We start from the raw sequence: 17,638 nt of genomic DNA on the forward strand, positions 1-17,638 counted from the left end.
CTCTAGCAAACTTCAGACGGGCACAGACATGTACTGGCTTAAGCAGGGGGACACGTCTGGCACTGCAGGATCTGAGTCCCTGGCGGTGTAGTGTGTTACTGATGGTAGCCTTTGTTACGTTGGTCCCAGCTCTATGCAGGTCATTCACTAGGTCCCCCCGTGTGGCCCTGGGATTTTTGCTTACCGTTCTTGTGATCATTTTGACCCCACGGGGTGAGATCTTGCGTGGAGCCCCAGATCGAGGGAGATTCAGTGGTCTTGTATGTCTTCCATTTTCTAATTATTGCTCCCCAGTTGATTTTTTCACACCAAGCTGCTTGCCTATTGCAGTTTGTCTTCCCAGCCTGGTGCAAGTCTACAATTTTTTGTTTCTGGCGTTCGACAGCTCTTTGGTCTTCACCATAGTGGAGTTTGGAGTGTGACTGAGGTTGTGGACAGGTGTCTTTTATACTGATAACAAGTTCAAACAGGTGCCATTGATACAGGTAATGAGTGCAGGACAGAGGAGCCTCTTAAAGAAGAAGGTACAGGTCTGTGAGAGCCAGAAATCTTGCTTGTTTGTAGGTGACCAAATACTTATTTTCCACCATAATTTGCAAATAAATTCTTTCCAGATCAGCCAATGTGATTGTCTGTGTTTTTTTTTTTTTTTTTTTTTTTTTTTCCATTTTGTCTGATAGTTGAGGTCTACTTATGATGCCAATTACAGCCTCTCTCATCTTTTTAAGTGGGAGAACTTGCACAATTGGTGGCTGACGAAATACTTTTTTGCCCCACTGTGTATCGCAATCCACGTTTTCAAGTGTAGGCGCCCCAGCGCGTGCATTTACGTTTGTACATGCGTATGTGTTGGGGTGCCTCAATTTTTTGGAGGGGAGGGGAGTGTTAGGTGCTTGGATGTAAGCAATTGGCAGCAGCTCTGCCGCCCAAATTCTTCCATCTGCTAGGTGAGTTGAAGGTTAAAATAAACTAAGGAAAAAGTTCTGGTGCACAGAGGTGAAGTATTCCAAAAAGTAGTAGTAGTACAGGTATCAGATATACACCAGGTAGTTAATGTGTGGTATTATGCTGGGACAAACACAGGGAAAAGACTCTGTAAAATTATAATTTAATGTCCATTATTTTATAATCAAGTCTTGTAAAGTCTCTCGAACATGAAGTCTAAATTAGCGGCAGCCATCCTAGAGAGCAAAGGCAACTCTTTAAGCGAAGACAAAGAAGAAAACAGGAGACTCCAATCTAAGTGCAGTATTAAAAGCTGTATTTAATACTAAAGGATTAAAAACCCTCACTAGAATGATAAATTAACAATCTCATCTGTGAAAGGGGGTGACTACTCCTCACCGTCCTGCAGGTACCGCCGTTCACGCCATGGATGTTGGCTTGGATGGTAAGGAGCCGTAAATGCAGTGTGGGGATCTCCATGATGTGTAGAGGTACAGTGAGGCCGATCCAGTGGCATCTGTACCAGGAAGATTCCATGCCACCAGCGTGGACCGCACCGGAGGAAGTGACGTCACCGGAAGACGCGGAAGGTCAGCTGTACCAGGAACACAGACAATAGGCTACGCGCGCGGAGCCTCTAGCGCCTTCTACAGGCCTGATGGTACTCATAATAAGTGACACTTATTGGGGAGACCGCTGCAGTTGTGGGACAACAATACCCAGCATGGATTAAAGGAACAGTGCAATGCTAATACTATATTCATCTGTTGGGACAATACATTGGGGAGCAATCAGAAGAATAAATAACCTAACATATAAAAGGCAATGTCAGAGCAAAGATGAATAGCATGAATAATACTCTCTGAGCTTCATTCATAAATCCTGAGGCCGGTGACTGAGCCGCAGCTCGGAGCGGGAGGTGACGAATTGAACGCAGGAAGGCCACGCCAGGCAGGAGTGCATCGGTGGTCGTCGCAGGGTGTGCACTGGATACGGTAGGTTGGAGGTGGCCATCCTTGTGTCTGGGGATGGGAAGCACCGGTTGCTAAAAATACGCATTTCCTCTGTGCCAGCAGGGCTTTTTTTGGGCATGGCATCCGCGAGGCTGGGCTTCGGGCTCATTAACATACAGGGGATTTACTGGCTGATCACCCAGGGGAGAGCAGGGACCAAGGCTGGCCTGGGAGGACTGACTGTCAGCCAGGGTTGGACGGTGAGCCGAGCAGGTAGGTGGGGCACGTCCCTGCTCAGGAATACTGCCCTATAGCATACATTGCATGGCATGGGCAAACTCATCTGTCATTGATTAATCTCCCCTCTGATGATGGATGTAGTGCTCTTTACTGATTTGTAGCCACCAATATGCTCCTCACTTCCTAATTAACAGCTGTCATGTATCCAGTGCCTGATCTCTTAAATACATATTTACAAAAAAGTAACCCATGACAACTTAATTGATCTCATCTCCTCTCTGATGATGATGGAGTGCTGTATACTGATTTGTAGCCGCCAGTATGCTCCTCATTTCCCAATTGACGGCCAGTGTCAGACCCTCTTCAATACATAGTTGCAAAAAAGATCTGTGAGCACTTGATCTTACATTTTTATATGGATGGATTGCTGTATCTGGCAATATGAGCCCCATTTTACAATTGGCAGCTGTCATGTATCCAATGCCTGATCTGTTAAATACATATTTACAAAAAAGTAACCTGTGAGCACTTCATTGATCTGATCTCCACCAAATGATGTATTGCTGTATACTGATATGTAGGTGGCAGTATGCCCCTCACTTCTCAATTGACAGCTGTCATGTAGCTAGTGTCAGATCTCTTTAATACATTGTTAGAAAAAGATCTGAGAGCACTTGATATTGCCTGTTTATTATGGATGGATTGCTGTATCTGGCAGTATACTACTCACATTCCAGTTGATAGCTGTCATGTATCCAGTGTCAGATCTCTTAAGTACATATTTACAAGAAAAGTAACCTGTGAGAACTTCCTTGATCTGATCTCCTCTCTGATGATGGATTTAGTGCTGTATACTGATATGTAGCCGTCAGTATGCTCCTCACTTCCCAATTGCCAGCTGTCATATATCCAGTGTCAGATCTCTTGAATACATTGTTGCCAAAAAGGACCTGTGAGCACTCTATTGATTTGATTTTCCCTGTTAGTATGGATATATTGCTGCATCTGGCAGTATGCTCCTCACTTCCCAATTGACAGATGTCATGTATCCAGTGTGTGATCTCTTAAATACAAAGTTACAAAAAATGTAACCTGTAAACACTGTATTGGTTGCTCTCCCCTCTGATGATGGATGTATTGCTGTTTCTGGCAATATGCTGCTCACTTTTCAATATGTATCTATCGTGTCCAGTCAGTGTGTGATCTCTGAAATACATATTTACAAAAAAGTAACCTGTGACCACTTCAGTGATCTGATATCCCCTCTAATTATGGATTTATTGCTGTATACTCTTATGTATTTGGCAATTTGCTCCTCTGTTTCCAATATGCATCTGTCATGTATCCAGTGTCTGATCTCTTAAATACATAGTTACAAAAAAGTAACCTGTGAACACTTTGATTTTCCCTCTAATGATGGATGCATTGCCGTATGCTGATATGCATCTGGAATATTGTCCTCACTTTCCAATTGACATCTGTCATGTATCCAGCATATCTAATATATGGTATTTTTAAATACATAAAGCTATGTTATAATTGCAGTTTTTTATATTTTGGACTCTTTTTATTCTAAAGAAAAATGTAATTTCATAAGCTTTAAGGGAGCGTGATTGGGGGCAGGGCTTGGGGCGGGGTTGGGGGATGGGCTGATGGTGAGGTTGGAGGCGGACCTGGGCAAGGTTGGGTGGGGCAACTGGTGGAGAGTAAGGTTTGTGCCTGGCTAGTAGGTCTAGACTCGAAATTTTAAGAGAGAGAGAGATATTTGCACACAATTTTAGGTTTTTTTTTTAGATATTTACCAAAACACTTTCAAGCTACAGTTATATAATGGATATTGGCTGAAAATGCGCACTCAAGTTTAATTTGAGGGTATATACATCCAATTGGAGGCAGGTTTTAGGAATTACAGCTCTTAAGAGTAGCCATCCCCCCTTTTTCAAGGGACCAAAAGTATTTGGACAATTGAATAAAAAGCTGTTTCATGGCCAGTTGTGGGCTACTCCTTTGTTATTTCTTCTTCAGTTAAGCAGATAAAAGGTCTGGAGTTGATTCTAAATGTGGCATTTGCATTTGGAATCTATTGCTGTGAACCTACATCATGTGTTCAAAGAAGCTGTTCATGCAAGTGAAACAGGCCATTGTTAGGCTTCAAACAAAAACAAATCCATCAGAGAGATTGCAGCAACATTAGGAGTAGCGAAATCAACAATTTGATACATTCTCAGGAAATAAGAATTCACTGGTGAGCTCAGCAACATAAAATGGTATGGATGTCTATGGAAGACAACAATGGTGGATGATTGCAGGATCCTCTCTAAGGTAAAGAAAAACCCATTCACAACATCAAGACAAGTGAAGGACACTCTTGAGGAGGTGGGCGTATCATTGTCATAGTCTACAATCAAGAGAAAATTTCACAAGAGCAAATTCAGAGGGTTCACCACAAGGTGCAAACCATTCATAAGCCTGAAGAATAGAAAAAACAGATTGGACTTGGAGCCAAAAAAAAATCTACAAAAAAAAGCCAGACCAGTTCTGGAATAGCATTCTTTGGACGGATTAAACTAAGATTAATCTGTACCAGAATACCGGGAAGAAAAGTGTGGAGAAGGCTTGGAAAAGCTCATGTTCCAAAGCACACAATATGTGTAAAACATGGTGAAGGCAGTGTGATGGCATGGGCATGCATGGCTTCCAGTGGAACTGGATCATTTCTGTGTTTATTGAAGATTTGACAGAAGCAGTCGACTTAATTCTGCAGTGCTTGGAGATATATTGTCAGCCCAGATTCAGCCAAATGCAGCAAAGTTGATTGGACAGCACTTCACAATACAGATGGACAGTGATCCAAAACACACTGCAAAAGAAACCCAGGAGCTTTTGAAGAAAAAGTGGAATATTCTGCAATGGCCGAGTCATTCATCTAATCTCAACCCAATTGAGCATGCATTTCACTTGCGGAAGGTAAAGCTAAAGGCAGAAAGACCCACAAAGAACTGAAGACAGCTGCAGTTACAGCCTGGCAAAGCATCAGAAAGGAGGAAATCCAGTCTTTGGTAATGTTCATGGGTTCCAGACATCAGGCCGTCATTGCCAGTAAACGCTTCTCAACAAAATGGACAAATTAATATAATCATAAAATGTTAATTTTTAATAACTTTACATTTGAGCCCCTAAAAATGGAGCGACTGTGTAAAAAAAAAAAAAAAAAAAAAAAAAAAAAAAAATGGTTGCAGTTCTAAAATTTGTACTTGCTGTTTGTTCAACCCCTTGAATTAAATTTTAATTCCATACAGCTCATCCACTTACTTAATTTGTTCATCTTAGCCAACGCATTGGTAGATGTACACACCAACATGCTTATATAGTTAGTGTCTTGGTTTCTTTTTGCATACATTTGTAATGTCTGAAATTCTTTTTGCGTTCTTCCTTTTATAATTATTCTGTCTGTGCAATACTTAATCATGTGTTTATATTATTTACACTGTACATCTTACACTGACTTTTACGGGTTGGACCCTTATCGTCGTTTACTCTGGGTCCCACACATTTTTTTTTTTCAATTGGATTTCCATTATATTATGATTATATATATTTTTATTTCTTTTTTGTCCATATACATTTTTATTTCTTTTTTGTCCATATACATGAGTATTATTCATGGTATTCATCTTTGCTCGTATATTGCCTTTTATATACAGTGAGGAACAGAAGTATTTGAACGCCCTGCGATTTTGCAAGTTCTCCCACTTAGAAATCATGGAGGGGTCTGAAATTCACATTGTAGGTGCATTCCCACTCTGAGAGACAGAATTTAAAAAACAATTCAGGAAATCACATTGTATGATTTTTAAAGAATTTATTTGTCTTGCACTGCTGAACATAAGTATTTGAACACCTAAGAAACCGCAAGAATTTTGGCTCTCAAAGACCTGTTACTGTGCCTTTAAAAAGTCCACCTCTACTCCACTCATTAATCTAACTTAGTAGCACCTGTCAGATCTTTAAAGACACCTGTCCACCCCACAGTCAGACGCCAACTACTACCATGGCAAGACCAAAGCGAGGTCAAAAGACACCAGAGACATAATTGTGGACCTCCACAAGGCTGGAAAGGGCTATGGGGCTATTGCCAAGCAGCTTGGTGAAAATAGATCAACTGTTGGAGCAATTGTTAGAAAATTGGAAGAGGCTAAAGACTCTCCCTCGGACTGGGGCTCAATGCAAGATCTCACCTCGTGGGGTATCACTGATGTTAATAAAGGTGAGGTATCGGCTCAGAACTGCAAGGGAGGAGCTGGCCAATGACATAAAGAGAGCTGGGACCACAGTTTCAAAGGTCACGTTGGTAGAACACTACGCCGTCATGGCTTCAAATCATGCATTGCACGGAAGGTTCTCCTGCTCAAGTCATCACATGTCCAGGCCCGTCTGAAGTTTGCCCCATGCCTACTCTGGATCATCCAGATGGTCATTGGCAAAGTCATGTGGTCAGATGAGACCAAAGTAGAACTTTTTGGTCTAAACTTCACTCGTCGTGTTTGGAGGAAAAAGGATGAGTTGCATCCCTAGAGCACCATCCCTACTGTGAAGCATCGGGCTGGTAACATCATGCTTTGGGGGTGCTTTTCTGTGAAGGGGACAGAATGACTGCACTAAATTGAGAGGATGAATGGGGCTATTTATTGTGAGATTTTGAGCAACAATCTCCTTCCCTCAGGCAGAGCATTGAAGATGGGTCATGGCTGGGTCTTCCAACATGACTACGACCCGAAGCACACAGCCAGGATAACCCAGGAGTGGCTCCGTAAGAAGCATATCAAGGTTCTGGAGGGGCCTAGCCAGTCTCCAGACCTAAATCCAATAGAACATCTTTGGAGGGAGCTGAAACTCCATGTTGCTCAGCGACAGCCCGAAACCTGACAGATCTAGAGGAGATCTGTGTGGAGGAGTGTGCCAAAATCCCTGTTGCAGTGTGTGCAAACCTGGTCAAGAACTACAGGAAACGTTTGACCTCTGTAATTGCAAACAAAGGCTTCTATACCAAATATTAACACTGATTTTCTCAGGTGTTCAAATACTTATGTTCAGCAGTGCAAGACAAATAAGTTCTTTAAAAATCATACAATGGGATTTCCTGAATTTTTTTTTTTTTTTTTTTAAATTCTGTTTCTCAGAGTGGGAATGCACCTACAATGTGAATTTCAGACCCCTCCATGATTAGGTGGGAGAACTTGCAAAATCGCAGGGTGTTCAAATACTTCTGTTCCTCACTGTATGTTATGTTATTTATTCTTCTGATTGCTCCCTTTTATGTATTGTCCCAACAGATGAATTTAATATTAGCATTGCACTGTTCCTTTAATCTTGATGGCATTGTTGTCCCACGGCGACAGTGTTTTCCCCTATTTAAGTTACACTTATGAGTACCATCAGGCCTGTAGAAGGAGCTAGAGGCTCCGAGCGCATGCCTGTTCTCTGCCTGTGTTCCTGGTACAACTGACTCTCCACCTTTTCCAGCGACGTCACTTTTTCCAGTGCGTTCTACGCTGGTGCCGTGGGCTCTTCCTGGTGCAGACGCCACTGGATCGACCTCACTGTAGCTCTACACATCAGGGAGATCCTCACACTGCATTTACGGCTTCATACCATCCCAGCCAACATCCATGGCGTGACTGGCGATACCTGCAGGACAGTGAGGAGTGGTCACCCCCTTAAACAGAGGAGCTTGTTTATCGTTCTTGTGAGTGTTTTTAATCCCTCAGTATTAAATACAGCTTTTACTAATGCACTTAGATTGGAGCTTCCTGTTTTCTTCTTTCTTGTCTTTGCATACAATGTTAAAAAAATCTACCTGCCCGGTGCCTGGAACTACATGTCCCGGGCGATACAGATTCAACATCCCCTGTAAGCAATGATAAGGATATACGAAATATACATGGATAGTGGAAAAATCCAACAATGGCAAAACGTTGCTTAAGGTTCACGTATTACACTAAAGTTTTTAGCACGCGTCACACACCAATCAAGGATAGAAGGCATGGCGTGGATTGTGCAACCTAACCCTATTAATATAGCCATAAACATGATGGGTGATGAGGTGACAGGAGTGGATTTGCATCTGGATAGCTGCTGGAAGAATCGCATTAAGTGCATTAGATTTAGATTGATCAACGTGTAAGGCGGAAAATGTAGCGAAATGCGCAAGAAGCGTCTGGCTCGGAAGGGGGGTGGAAGGTGAGGCACAGCAAGATGTCATCTGTAAACAATGATGTTTTATGTTAGAAACAATCCAGTTCTAGACCCTTAATATCAGGATGATTGTGAATGTGGATGGCCAAAGGCTCAAATGAGAGTATAAAAAGAATCGGTGAGAGTGGGCGGCCTTGTCAGGTGCCCCCTCAGATACGGAATAGGGAGGACTTCGATCCCTTGATAGCGGACCCACGCTGAAGGGGAGCTATAGAGAGCTGAACCCATTTCAAAAAGTCTACCCCTTATCCTTATCTCTGCAAAACCAGGTCGAGGTATGACCAGGACAGTGTTGAAAGCTTTAATCAAGTCAAGTGAGAGCAGCATAAGTTCTTGTGAGCGTTGATGTGTACAGTGGTGGAGTAGGATGGTATGTCTAATGTTGTCTGAAGCTTGCTGACTCATTGCGAATCCCACCTGATCTTTGTGGATCAAGGTTGGCTACCGTCTGAACCAGCTGATACCAGAGTCTTTGTCAGAATTTTAACATCCACATTAAATAGCGATATGGGGTGATAGTTTGACCATGTTTGGCTATCTTTCCCAGGTTTTGGGATTATCACTATAGAGGATGTGCTTTCAGCATATCAGCTGAAAGTTGGCCTCCATTTTTAAGCTGATTGAAAGTCTGTGTTAATTTTGGGATGGCAATATCGGTTAACGTTTTGTAAAAATGCTGTGAAACCATCGGGGCGTGCACACTTGTGTGTTTAAATCTTTTATAGTGCCTCTTATTTCGGCCTCCGTGATATCCGCTCCCAATATCATTTTCTGGTCATCTGAAATTTGTGGGAGTAAGATTTCATTCAGAAAAGTAGAAATTTCTAATATTGGCACTGTATGTGCTTCCCCATATAATTTGGCAAAGTGGTAATGGAACTCCTCAGCAATGTGTTTGATTAAAAGTGCAGATATGTCATCAGGTTTTTAAAGTGTAGAAATGTTGTCTGGGAACAGATGGAGTTTGTTAGCAAAAATGGAGCCAATCTTGTTCCCATTGGAATAAAATTTCTGGCGTGACCATCACAGCTGGCGTTCAGCCTCATCCGTAAGGCAGAGGTTTAGGTCGGTACAGAGTGTCTCACCTGTCTATTTCAGGACGAAGGTAAATGTTTATAAAGTTGAGTGGCAGCCTCCATTTCTTTTTCCAGATTAGCTTTGTGGTGTCGTGAAGCCAGTTGAATAAATTGGCCTCAAATTACCTCTTTGTGGGCTTGTTGGAGAAGATACAGAATAGGTATCCTTGCGTAAATTCTCTGAAGAGTGTATTTTGATATCCTATCTTTTTCACAAGTGATAGAGGATATCTTTTATCCTTAAGATTCCATGACCGTGTTCGGAGTGGATGTAAAGGGGCATTACAGTATGCAGTTTACTGGGGCATGATCTGACCAGGGCACTGTCGGGATAATTGTGGCAGATAGCTGAGGAAGAAAATATATAATATTTGGATGTAGGGTGAAACTTGCGCCAGGCATCTGTTAAATTTGTAGGTCTTAAGCAATTTAGCAAATGATGAAGAGAATGGGGAGAAGGCAAAGGAGCCCAGAGGTGACTTGTCCATAGAAGGATTAAGAACCATATTGGAATCACCGCATAGGAGTACGGGGCCTTTTTGATGGGTTTGCAATACTGAGAGTAGATGAGGAATTGTGTTTTGCCTGTAGTTAGGGGCGTAATATATGCATAAGGTCACCTCAGAATCGTGAAGAGAGGCTAATGAGATCAAATATGAAATGGTAAGGTGCTGTGAGTATAGCAACTATAAAAAAAAAAAAAAAAAAAAAAAAAAAAAAAAAAAGCATGCCATATGCATAGAAGTCAAGTGTGTCTCCTGAAGACAAGCTATGTCGATTTACAGTTGTGTCCAAAATTATTCAACCCCCACTGAAATTGAGTGTTTTGGCCAGTTTGACATTGCTTTTGATCATTCAGTCATCTTGCTTACATTTACATTAAAGAGGCACTTGTAGGTCAGACAAATATAACATAACAGTTATAATGAAATAACCACAAATGTCTTTTCTGTGCTCACAGCATTATCAGTTTTATTCAACCCCCAAGTGACATTCAATCTTAGTACTTAGTACAGCATCCTTTTACAGTTATAACAGCTTTTAAACGTGAAGCATAGCTTGACACAAGTGTCTTGCAGCGATCTACGGGTATCTTCGCCCATTCTTCATGGGCAAAGGCCTCCAGTTCAGTCACATTCTTAGGCTTGCGCACTGCAACTGCTTTCTTTAAGTCCCACCAGAGGTTCTCAATCGGATTTAAGTCTGGTGACTGCGATGGCCACTCCAAAATGTTCCAGCCTTTCCTCTGCAACCATGCTCTAGTGGACTTGGAGGTATGCTTGGGATCATTGTCCTGTTGAAAGGTCCAACGTCTCCCAAGCCTCAGGTGTGTGACGGACTGCATCACGTTTCCATCCAATATCTCCTGGTACTGAAGAGAATTCATGGTACCTTGCACACGCTGAAGCTTCCCTGTACCTGCAGAAGCAAAACAGCCCCAAAGCATGATTGACCCTCCACCATGCTTCACAGTAGGCAAGGTGTTCTTTTCATCATAGGCCTTGTTCTTCCTCCTCCAAACATAGCGTTGATCCATGGGCCCAAACAGTTCTAATTTTGTTTCATCAGTCCACAGAACACTATCCCACAACTTTTGTGGTTTGTCCACATGGCTTTTGGCATACTGCAGTCGACTCTTCTTATTCTTTGGAGACAGCAAGGGGGTACGCCTGGGAGTTCTGGCACGGAGGCCTTCATTACGCAGTGTGCGTCTTATTGTCTGGGCTGAAACTTCTGTACCCACATCTGACAAATCTTTTCTCAGTTCCTCAGCAGTCACACGGGGACTTCTCTCCACTCTACGCTTCAGGTAGCGCACAGCAGTCGAAGTCAGCATCTTCTTTCTGCCACGACCAGGTAGCGTTTCAACAGTGCCCTTTGCCTTGAATTTGCGAATGATGCTTCCTAAGGTGTCTCTTGGTATGTTTAACATCTTTGCAATCTTCTTATAGCCATTGCCCTTCCTGTGAAGAGAAATCACCTCTTCTCTTGTCTTCCTGGACCATTCTCTTGCCTTCACCATGTTTGTAACCACACCAGTAAATGTCTAGAAGGAGCTGAGTATCACAGTCATTTTAAAGCTGCCTAATTGGTGCTTATTATGCTTGATTGCTGCTCGGTGACATCCACAGGTGTTTTCAATACCTGATGGAAAGCACCTGTATGAACCTCTGTTCTTCAGAGTGGTAGTCTTTAAGGGGTTGAATAATTGTGGCAATGAAGAAACCACATAAGAACCATTTACTACTGTATTACATAAACAATTGATGTCATTTTAGTTGCATTTGGGTAGTTACAACGTCCTTGTAGGATTTGATTCTGAATACAATTCCAAATGTACACTATAGTCCCTAAACCCCTTTACAGCATTGGGGGTTGAATAATTTTGGACACAACTGTATACGTGAACAGAGGTACTTGGAAGACTTTTGCATGTTTTTTGAGGCGAGTTAAGGCCTTGGACGTTCTATGTGAGCCAGTTGAAGGCCATGGTACTTACAAGGGTGACCGTAAATGCCGGACTATATAAGAGGAAAAGCCAATATCTCCCAGTGGCGAGGGTGAGGGCAAAACACAAAAGGGAAGGAAAAGGATTAAGGGGGGATGCACTAGGAACACTCTACTTCGCTGGGCACGAAGTCTCACATATAGGGTTCTAAAAGAGATGTATGCAAACATAAAGGGAAAAAAAAGGTGGGGGAGGGTAAAGGGTGAGATTGCACCTAAACCATTATTTAGGTGCATTCCATCAGTACTACAAAGCTGTGAAGGGAGCTTGGGTGCACGCCACTAAGGTCATAGGGCTGACGACTCGGTGAGCACCCACGGGGAGAAGGGAAGGGGGTATGGAGTAGGAGAATACATGCAGCAGCAGAGCTTTGGGGAGGGGAAGGAAAGAAGAGGGTTGGGTACTCATGGCTCTCGCTGATTACCAGCTCTTCAAAAAACCTTATATTACGCCATAAGCTCAAGGCTTAGGGAGAATGTTTGTTTAACCACAGGTCCGTGCCCATGGCCATCTGTAATTGAGTGGGATTTATTGTTATTTTGCAATTGTAGTACTTTTATGTGTGTTTAAAAAGGAGACCATGCTGCTTTTTTTGCACTTGAAAACACCACAAATGCATGTAATAGTGCATGTGGAACTGCATATTGAATGTGGGGTTTGTTTGTAAATGATCCCTAAAAGAAAACAATGTAGTTCATCCAGATTTGTCTCTCTTCAATGGAAGAGAAAATGCAAGTTTTGTTCATAAATTTTTTTTTGTTTTGTTTGTTTTTTTTCCAACATTACCACTTGAAAGCATATGTATGTGTGTGTGTTTTTTTTTTTTTCTTTTTCCCAAATCAGAGATGGTTTAGTTGTCCTGGCTGCTGCATGGCATCATGGAGATAATCCTTGCCTGATCTATTACACCCTTGTAACAGTAAAGGATGAAGGTTACAACTTTTCTGATGAAGTTAATGTTGAGGTCACTCAATTCAACCCACTTTTTGAGGTAAGCTTTATTGTTATTAAAAAAAAATATATGTATGTACACACACACACACACACACACACACACACACACACACACACACACACACACACACACACGAAACTCTAAAAATTTGAATATCGTGCAAAAGTTCATTTATTTCAGTAATGCAACTTAAAAGGTGAAACTAATATATGAGATACTCATTACATGCAAAGCAAGATAGTTCAAGCTGTGATTTGTCATGATTGTGATGATTATGGCTTACAGCTCATGAAAACCCCAAATCCACAATCTCAGAAAATAAGAATATTATGAAAAGGTGCAATATTCTAGGCTCAAAGTGTCCCACTCTAATCAGCTAATTAAGCCATAACACCTGCAAAGGGTTCCTGAGCCTTTAAATGGTCTCTGTCTGGTTCAGTAGGAATCACAATCATGGGAAAGACTGCTGGCCTGACAGTTGTGCAGAAAACCATCATTGACACCCTCCATAAGGAGGGAAAGCCTCAAACGTAATTGCAAAAGAAGTTGGATGTTCCCAAAGTGCTGTATCAAAGCACATTAATGGAAAGTTATGTGGAAGGAAAAAGTGTGGAAGAAAAAGGTGCACAAGTAGCAGGGATGACCGCAGCCTGGAAAGGATTGTCAGGAAGAGGCCATTCAAAAGTTTTGTGGACTTTCACAAGGAGTGGAATGAGGCTGGAGTCAGTGCATCAAGAGTCACCACACACAGACGGATCCTGGACATGGGCTTCAAATGTCGTATTCCTCTTGTCAAGCCGCTCCTGAACAACAAACACCGTCAGAAGCGTCTTACCTGGGCTAAAGCAAACCAGACCTGGTCTGTTGCTCAGTGGTCCAAAGTCCTCTTTTCTGATGAGAGCAACTTTTGCATCTCATTTGGAAACCAAGGACCCAGAGTATGGTGGAAGAATGGAGAGGCACTCACTGCAAGATGCTTGAAGTCCAGTGTGAAGTTTCCACAGTCTGTGTTGATTTGGGGAGCCATGTCATCTGCTTGTGTTGGTCCACTGTGCTTTATTAAGTCCAGGGTCAACGCAGCCGTCGACCATGAAGTGCTCCAAAATCTCCTGCTTCCTTCCACAGACTAGCTTTATGGGGATGCTGACTTCATTTTCCAGCAGGCACCTGCCCACACTGCCACAAGCACCAAAACCTGGTTCAATGACTGTGGGATTACTGTGCTTGATTGGCCAGTAAACTCGCCTGACCTGAACCCCATAGTGAATCTGTGGGGCATTGCCAAGAGAAAGATGAGACATGAGACCGAATATCCTGGTCTTCGATAACACCTCAGCAGTGCCACAGGCTGATGGCTTCCATGTCACGCCGCATTGAGGCAGTAATTGCTGCAAAAGGGGCCCAAACCAAGTACTGAGTACATATGCATGCTTATACTTTTCAGAGGTTCGATATTGTGCTCTGTACAATCCTTGTTTTATTGATTGCATGTAATAATCTAATTTTCTGAGATTGTGGATTTGGGGTTTTCATGAGCTGTAAGCCATAATCGTCACAATTATGACAAATCATGGCTTGAACTATCTTGCTTTGCATGTAATGAGTCTATCTCATATATTCGTTTCACCTTTTAAGTTGCATTACTGAAATAAATTAACTTTTGCACGATGTTCTAATTTTTAGAGTTTCACCTGTATATTCTGACTTATTTGACCTCCTTTTGTACGGTTGAACCGATGCTAAGCTTTTTCAGGAGTACTTGTGAATGCTTTAATACTAAAACCATTACTTTTTTGTGTGTTGCGTTTTGCACTCATACAAAATGAACAGGATCAAATTACACTGTAAAGAATCACACATAATTTGAACAGGAGTGCGCTGCTATTCCTGTCTGAATCACGCACTGCTCCTATTGAACCCCCTGAGTTTCTCATAATGTGGTATCTGTACATTCCTACTCCTGTGTGTTACTATACATTTCCTACATCTTCGTGTTTCCCTGGCTTCTTAAGTTGGAGTAGACGAAGTATATGTAATATTGGTGGTTTCGTGGAACATTGTTCCTGTGCCATAGGTCATGTTGTAAAGTTGAAACTTTTTAAGAGGTGGGGAAAAGGTACACAATCTGTATGGAAGCTTGGCGCTAGAGCTCTGGGTACCAGGTGGGATTATTAGGGCACAGCAAGTCACCGAGCCCCTACCTCTCTGATTAGGCCTCTTACTACCGCGCTGATTAATATGGATACTGCACAGTCGGTTTCCAAGATGTCCCTGAAGCAGAAAACTGCTCACTGCCCACAGAAACTGCATATCAGGACTGCTCCACTCATCCAACTGTCTCGAGCAGCCTTGCTAAATCCAGAATGAGTTTGGAGAACCAAGGTCAACATGTCAGAGGTGAGCCTATCCAGTTCCTCTTTTGAGGACACTAGAGAACTCCTTGATTTTATTGCATCATTCACCACTCAGAACCAGCCAGTGATGGATACCACACAAATATTAGCTTTACTCCCTCCATGCATTGCATTCAGATATCATCTGTCTCATTCAGAAATTTATAACAGAAGTGAATTCATTAGGTGATAAAGTGGATCATGTTGAGCATGAGAAGAAGGAATTTGCGACCACAATAAACAACCTGGTTGATGCACATGAGGGAGTAGAGGACCTAAACTGACTGAAGGCTAAATTGGTGGACCTAGAGGATTGGTCACTCCACAGTAGCATTAAAGTTTGGTGCATTACTAGTCAATCCAACAGTCTTAGTTCAGGGGATATGTTTGCAGCCTGATTACTGCTCTATTCCCTGATTTGGATACAATAGAAATAATCATAAACAGCATACATTGCATTCCTAACCCTCTCATGCTCCTGAAAATCTCCCTAGAGATGTTATGATGTGAGTTCACTTTTTTCAAGTAAAAAAATTGCTTATGGACAAAGCTAGATATGTGGGTGAACTTTTGGCTCTATATGCAAATCTGCATATTTTTTTTTTATTTTTTGATGACCTTTCCCAATACATGCTGCAGCTGAGGAAAAAGCCGAATGCCATTATCAAAGCCTTGCAAAATCATAACATTCCATACCATTGGAGTTATCCCTCCAAGCTTTCCATAACCAAGGATGGTAAAGCGCCAACAGTGCTTTACAAAATAAAGTGAGACGGTACAGTTAAATACAAGTGGGTTAGGAGGAGCTTACAATCTCAATGCAGAATTGTTGCTGCTTGTGGCCTTTTTTTTTTTTTTTTTAACTTTTTTTGTTCATTCTCGGAGTCAACTTACAAATGCTCTGAGCTTCTAATATTCCTTTCCAACTTCTCAAAGTCTGACAACTTTTATCCTTGTGATTGTTTATATGACCTTTGCTACTATCTTGCTACTTTTCACAAGTAAGTGCTTCCTTCTTTCATCTATCAATGTTGCTCTTGATATGTTGTCTTGAAATGTTCTCTTCATACCAAGTGACTCAACCACATGGTTTAAATAACTCTGAATCTGGTAGGAGGCCTTTGTCAAATACTGTGATGTGCTGGTGCATTCTACAGACTCTGTCTCACCAGATGTCTCCCCATATTTTTAAAGTAAACATGCCCCCCTCCCTCCCCTCTCCCCTCCCCCCTCCCTCCCCTCTCCCCTCCCCCTCCCTCTCTCTCTCTTTCCCCTCTCTCCCCCTTCCCCCTCCCCCTCTCTCCCCTCCCTCTCTCCTCTCCCCCCCTCCCTCTCTCCTCTCCCTCCCCCCCCCCTCCCTCTCTCCTCTCCCTCCCCCCCCTCCCTCTCTCCTCTCCCTCCCCCCCCTCCCTCTCTCCTCTCCCTCCCCCCCCCTCCCTCTCTCCTCTCCCTCCCCCCTCCCTCTCTCTCCTCTCCTTCCCCCCTCCCTCTCTCTCCTCTCCTTCCCCCCTCCTCTCTCTCCTCTCCTTCCCCCCTCCCTCTCTCCTCTCCTCCCCCCCCCCCCCTCCCTCTCTCCTCTCCTTCCCCCCCCCTCCCTCTCTCCTCTCCTTCCCCCCCCCTCCCTCTCTCCTCTCCTTCCCCCCCCCCTCCCTCTCTCCTCTCCTTCCCCCCCCCTCCCTCTCTCCTCTCCCTCCCCCCCCTCTCTCCTCTCCCTCCCCCCCTCTCTCCTCTCCCTCCCCCCCCCTCCCTCCCCTCTATCTCACTCTCTCTCCCCCCCCCCAATCAATTTTTTGTTTTGGGAGCCTGTAAAGCATTGCACCAGGAAACCGTAGATTGCTGGTTCCATGCAGACCTGTCAGTGAATCTGTTTGCTTGAACCTCATATGGGCAAACAGATACTCTGTGACCGGAAGAAACAATGAAGTAGTTAATTGAGAACTAAGCCAACTGCCACAAAGGCTATCTGAACTTGTCTTTTAACTATGCAGATAATACTGTCAGTGATGCGACTAGCTGTGCCGTAGTCTTGCACGATTACTTTTTTTTTTTTTTTTTTTATTTTGACAGCAGCTGGAGAAAATCATTTGCTAGCTGTCAAAATGGGGGGGGGGGGGGGGGGGCGGCGGCTAGTCCTTTAGTAACATGTTACACCCTGAATATGGAAAGCTGAATTTCTCCTTTAATGTCAAGGACATTGAGGTATTTTATGCAGGCTAAGCATATAGAAACTAAGTGCCCCTAATAAAGCTAATTGGATTGTTACCATGACTAGGTTACTTTAACAGAAAAAAAATGATCAAAGCAGGTCATTT

General features: G+C 43.0%; 1 protein-coding gene across 1 annotated transcript in view; it reads left to right on the forward strand.

Moving 5' to 3' along the window:
- The window catches only part of LOC149428295 (nuclear pore complex protein Nup133-like), a gene marked incomplete at its 3' end in the record, with an annotated part of 49,025 nt that overhangs the window by 30,864 nt on the left and 523 nt on the right, over positions 1-17,638 (forward strand). Inside the window, exon 4 of the mRNA XM_089667536.1 lies at positions 12,822-12,969. Within this exon, the coding sequence (XP_089523662.1) occupies positions 12,822-12,969 (148 nt within the window). The remainder of the gene's footprint in view (positions 1-12,821; positions 12,970-17,638) is intronic.

The sequence above is a fragment of the Staurois parvus genome, unplaced genomic scaffold (assembly GCF_062004578.1).
Source record: "Staurois parvus isolate SC_StPar_1 unplaced genomic scaffold, SC_StPar_1.0 ptg003347l, whole genome shotgun sequence".
Taxonomy (NCBI): domain Eukaryota; kingdom Metazoa; phylum Chordata; class Amphibia; order Anura; family Ranidae; genus Staurois; species Staurois parvus.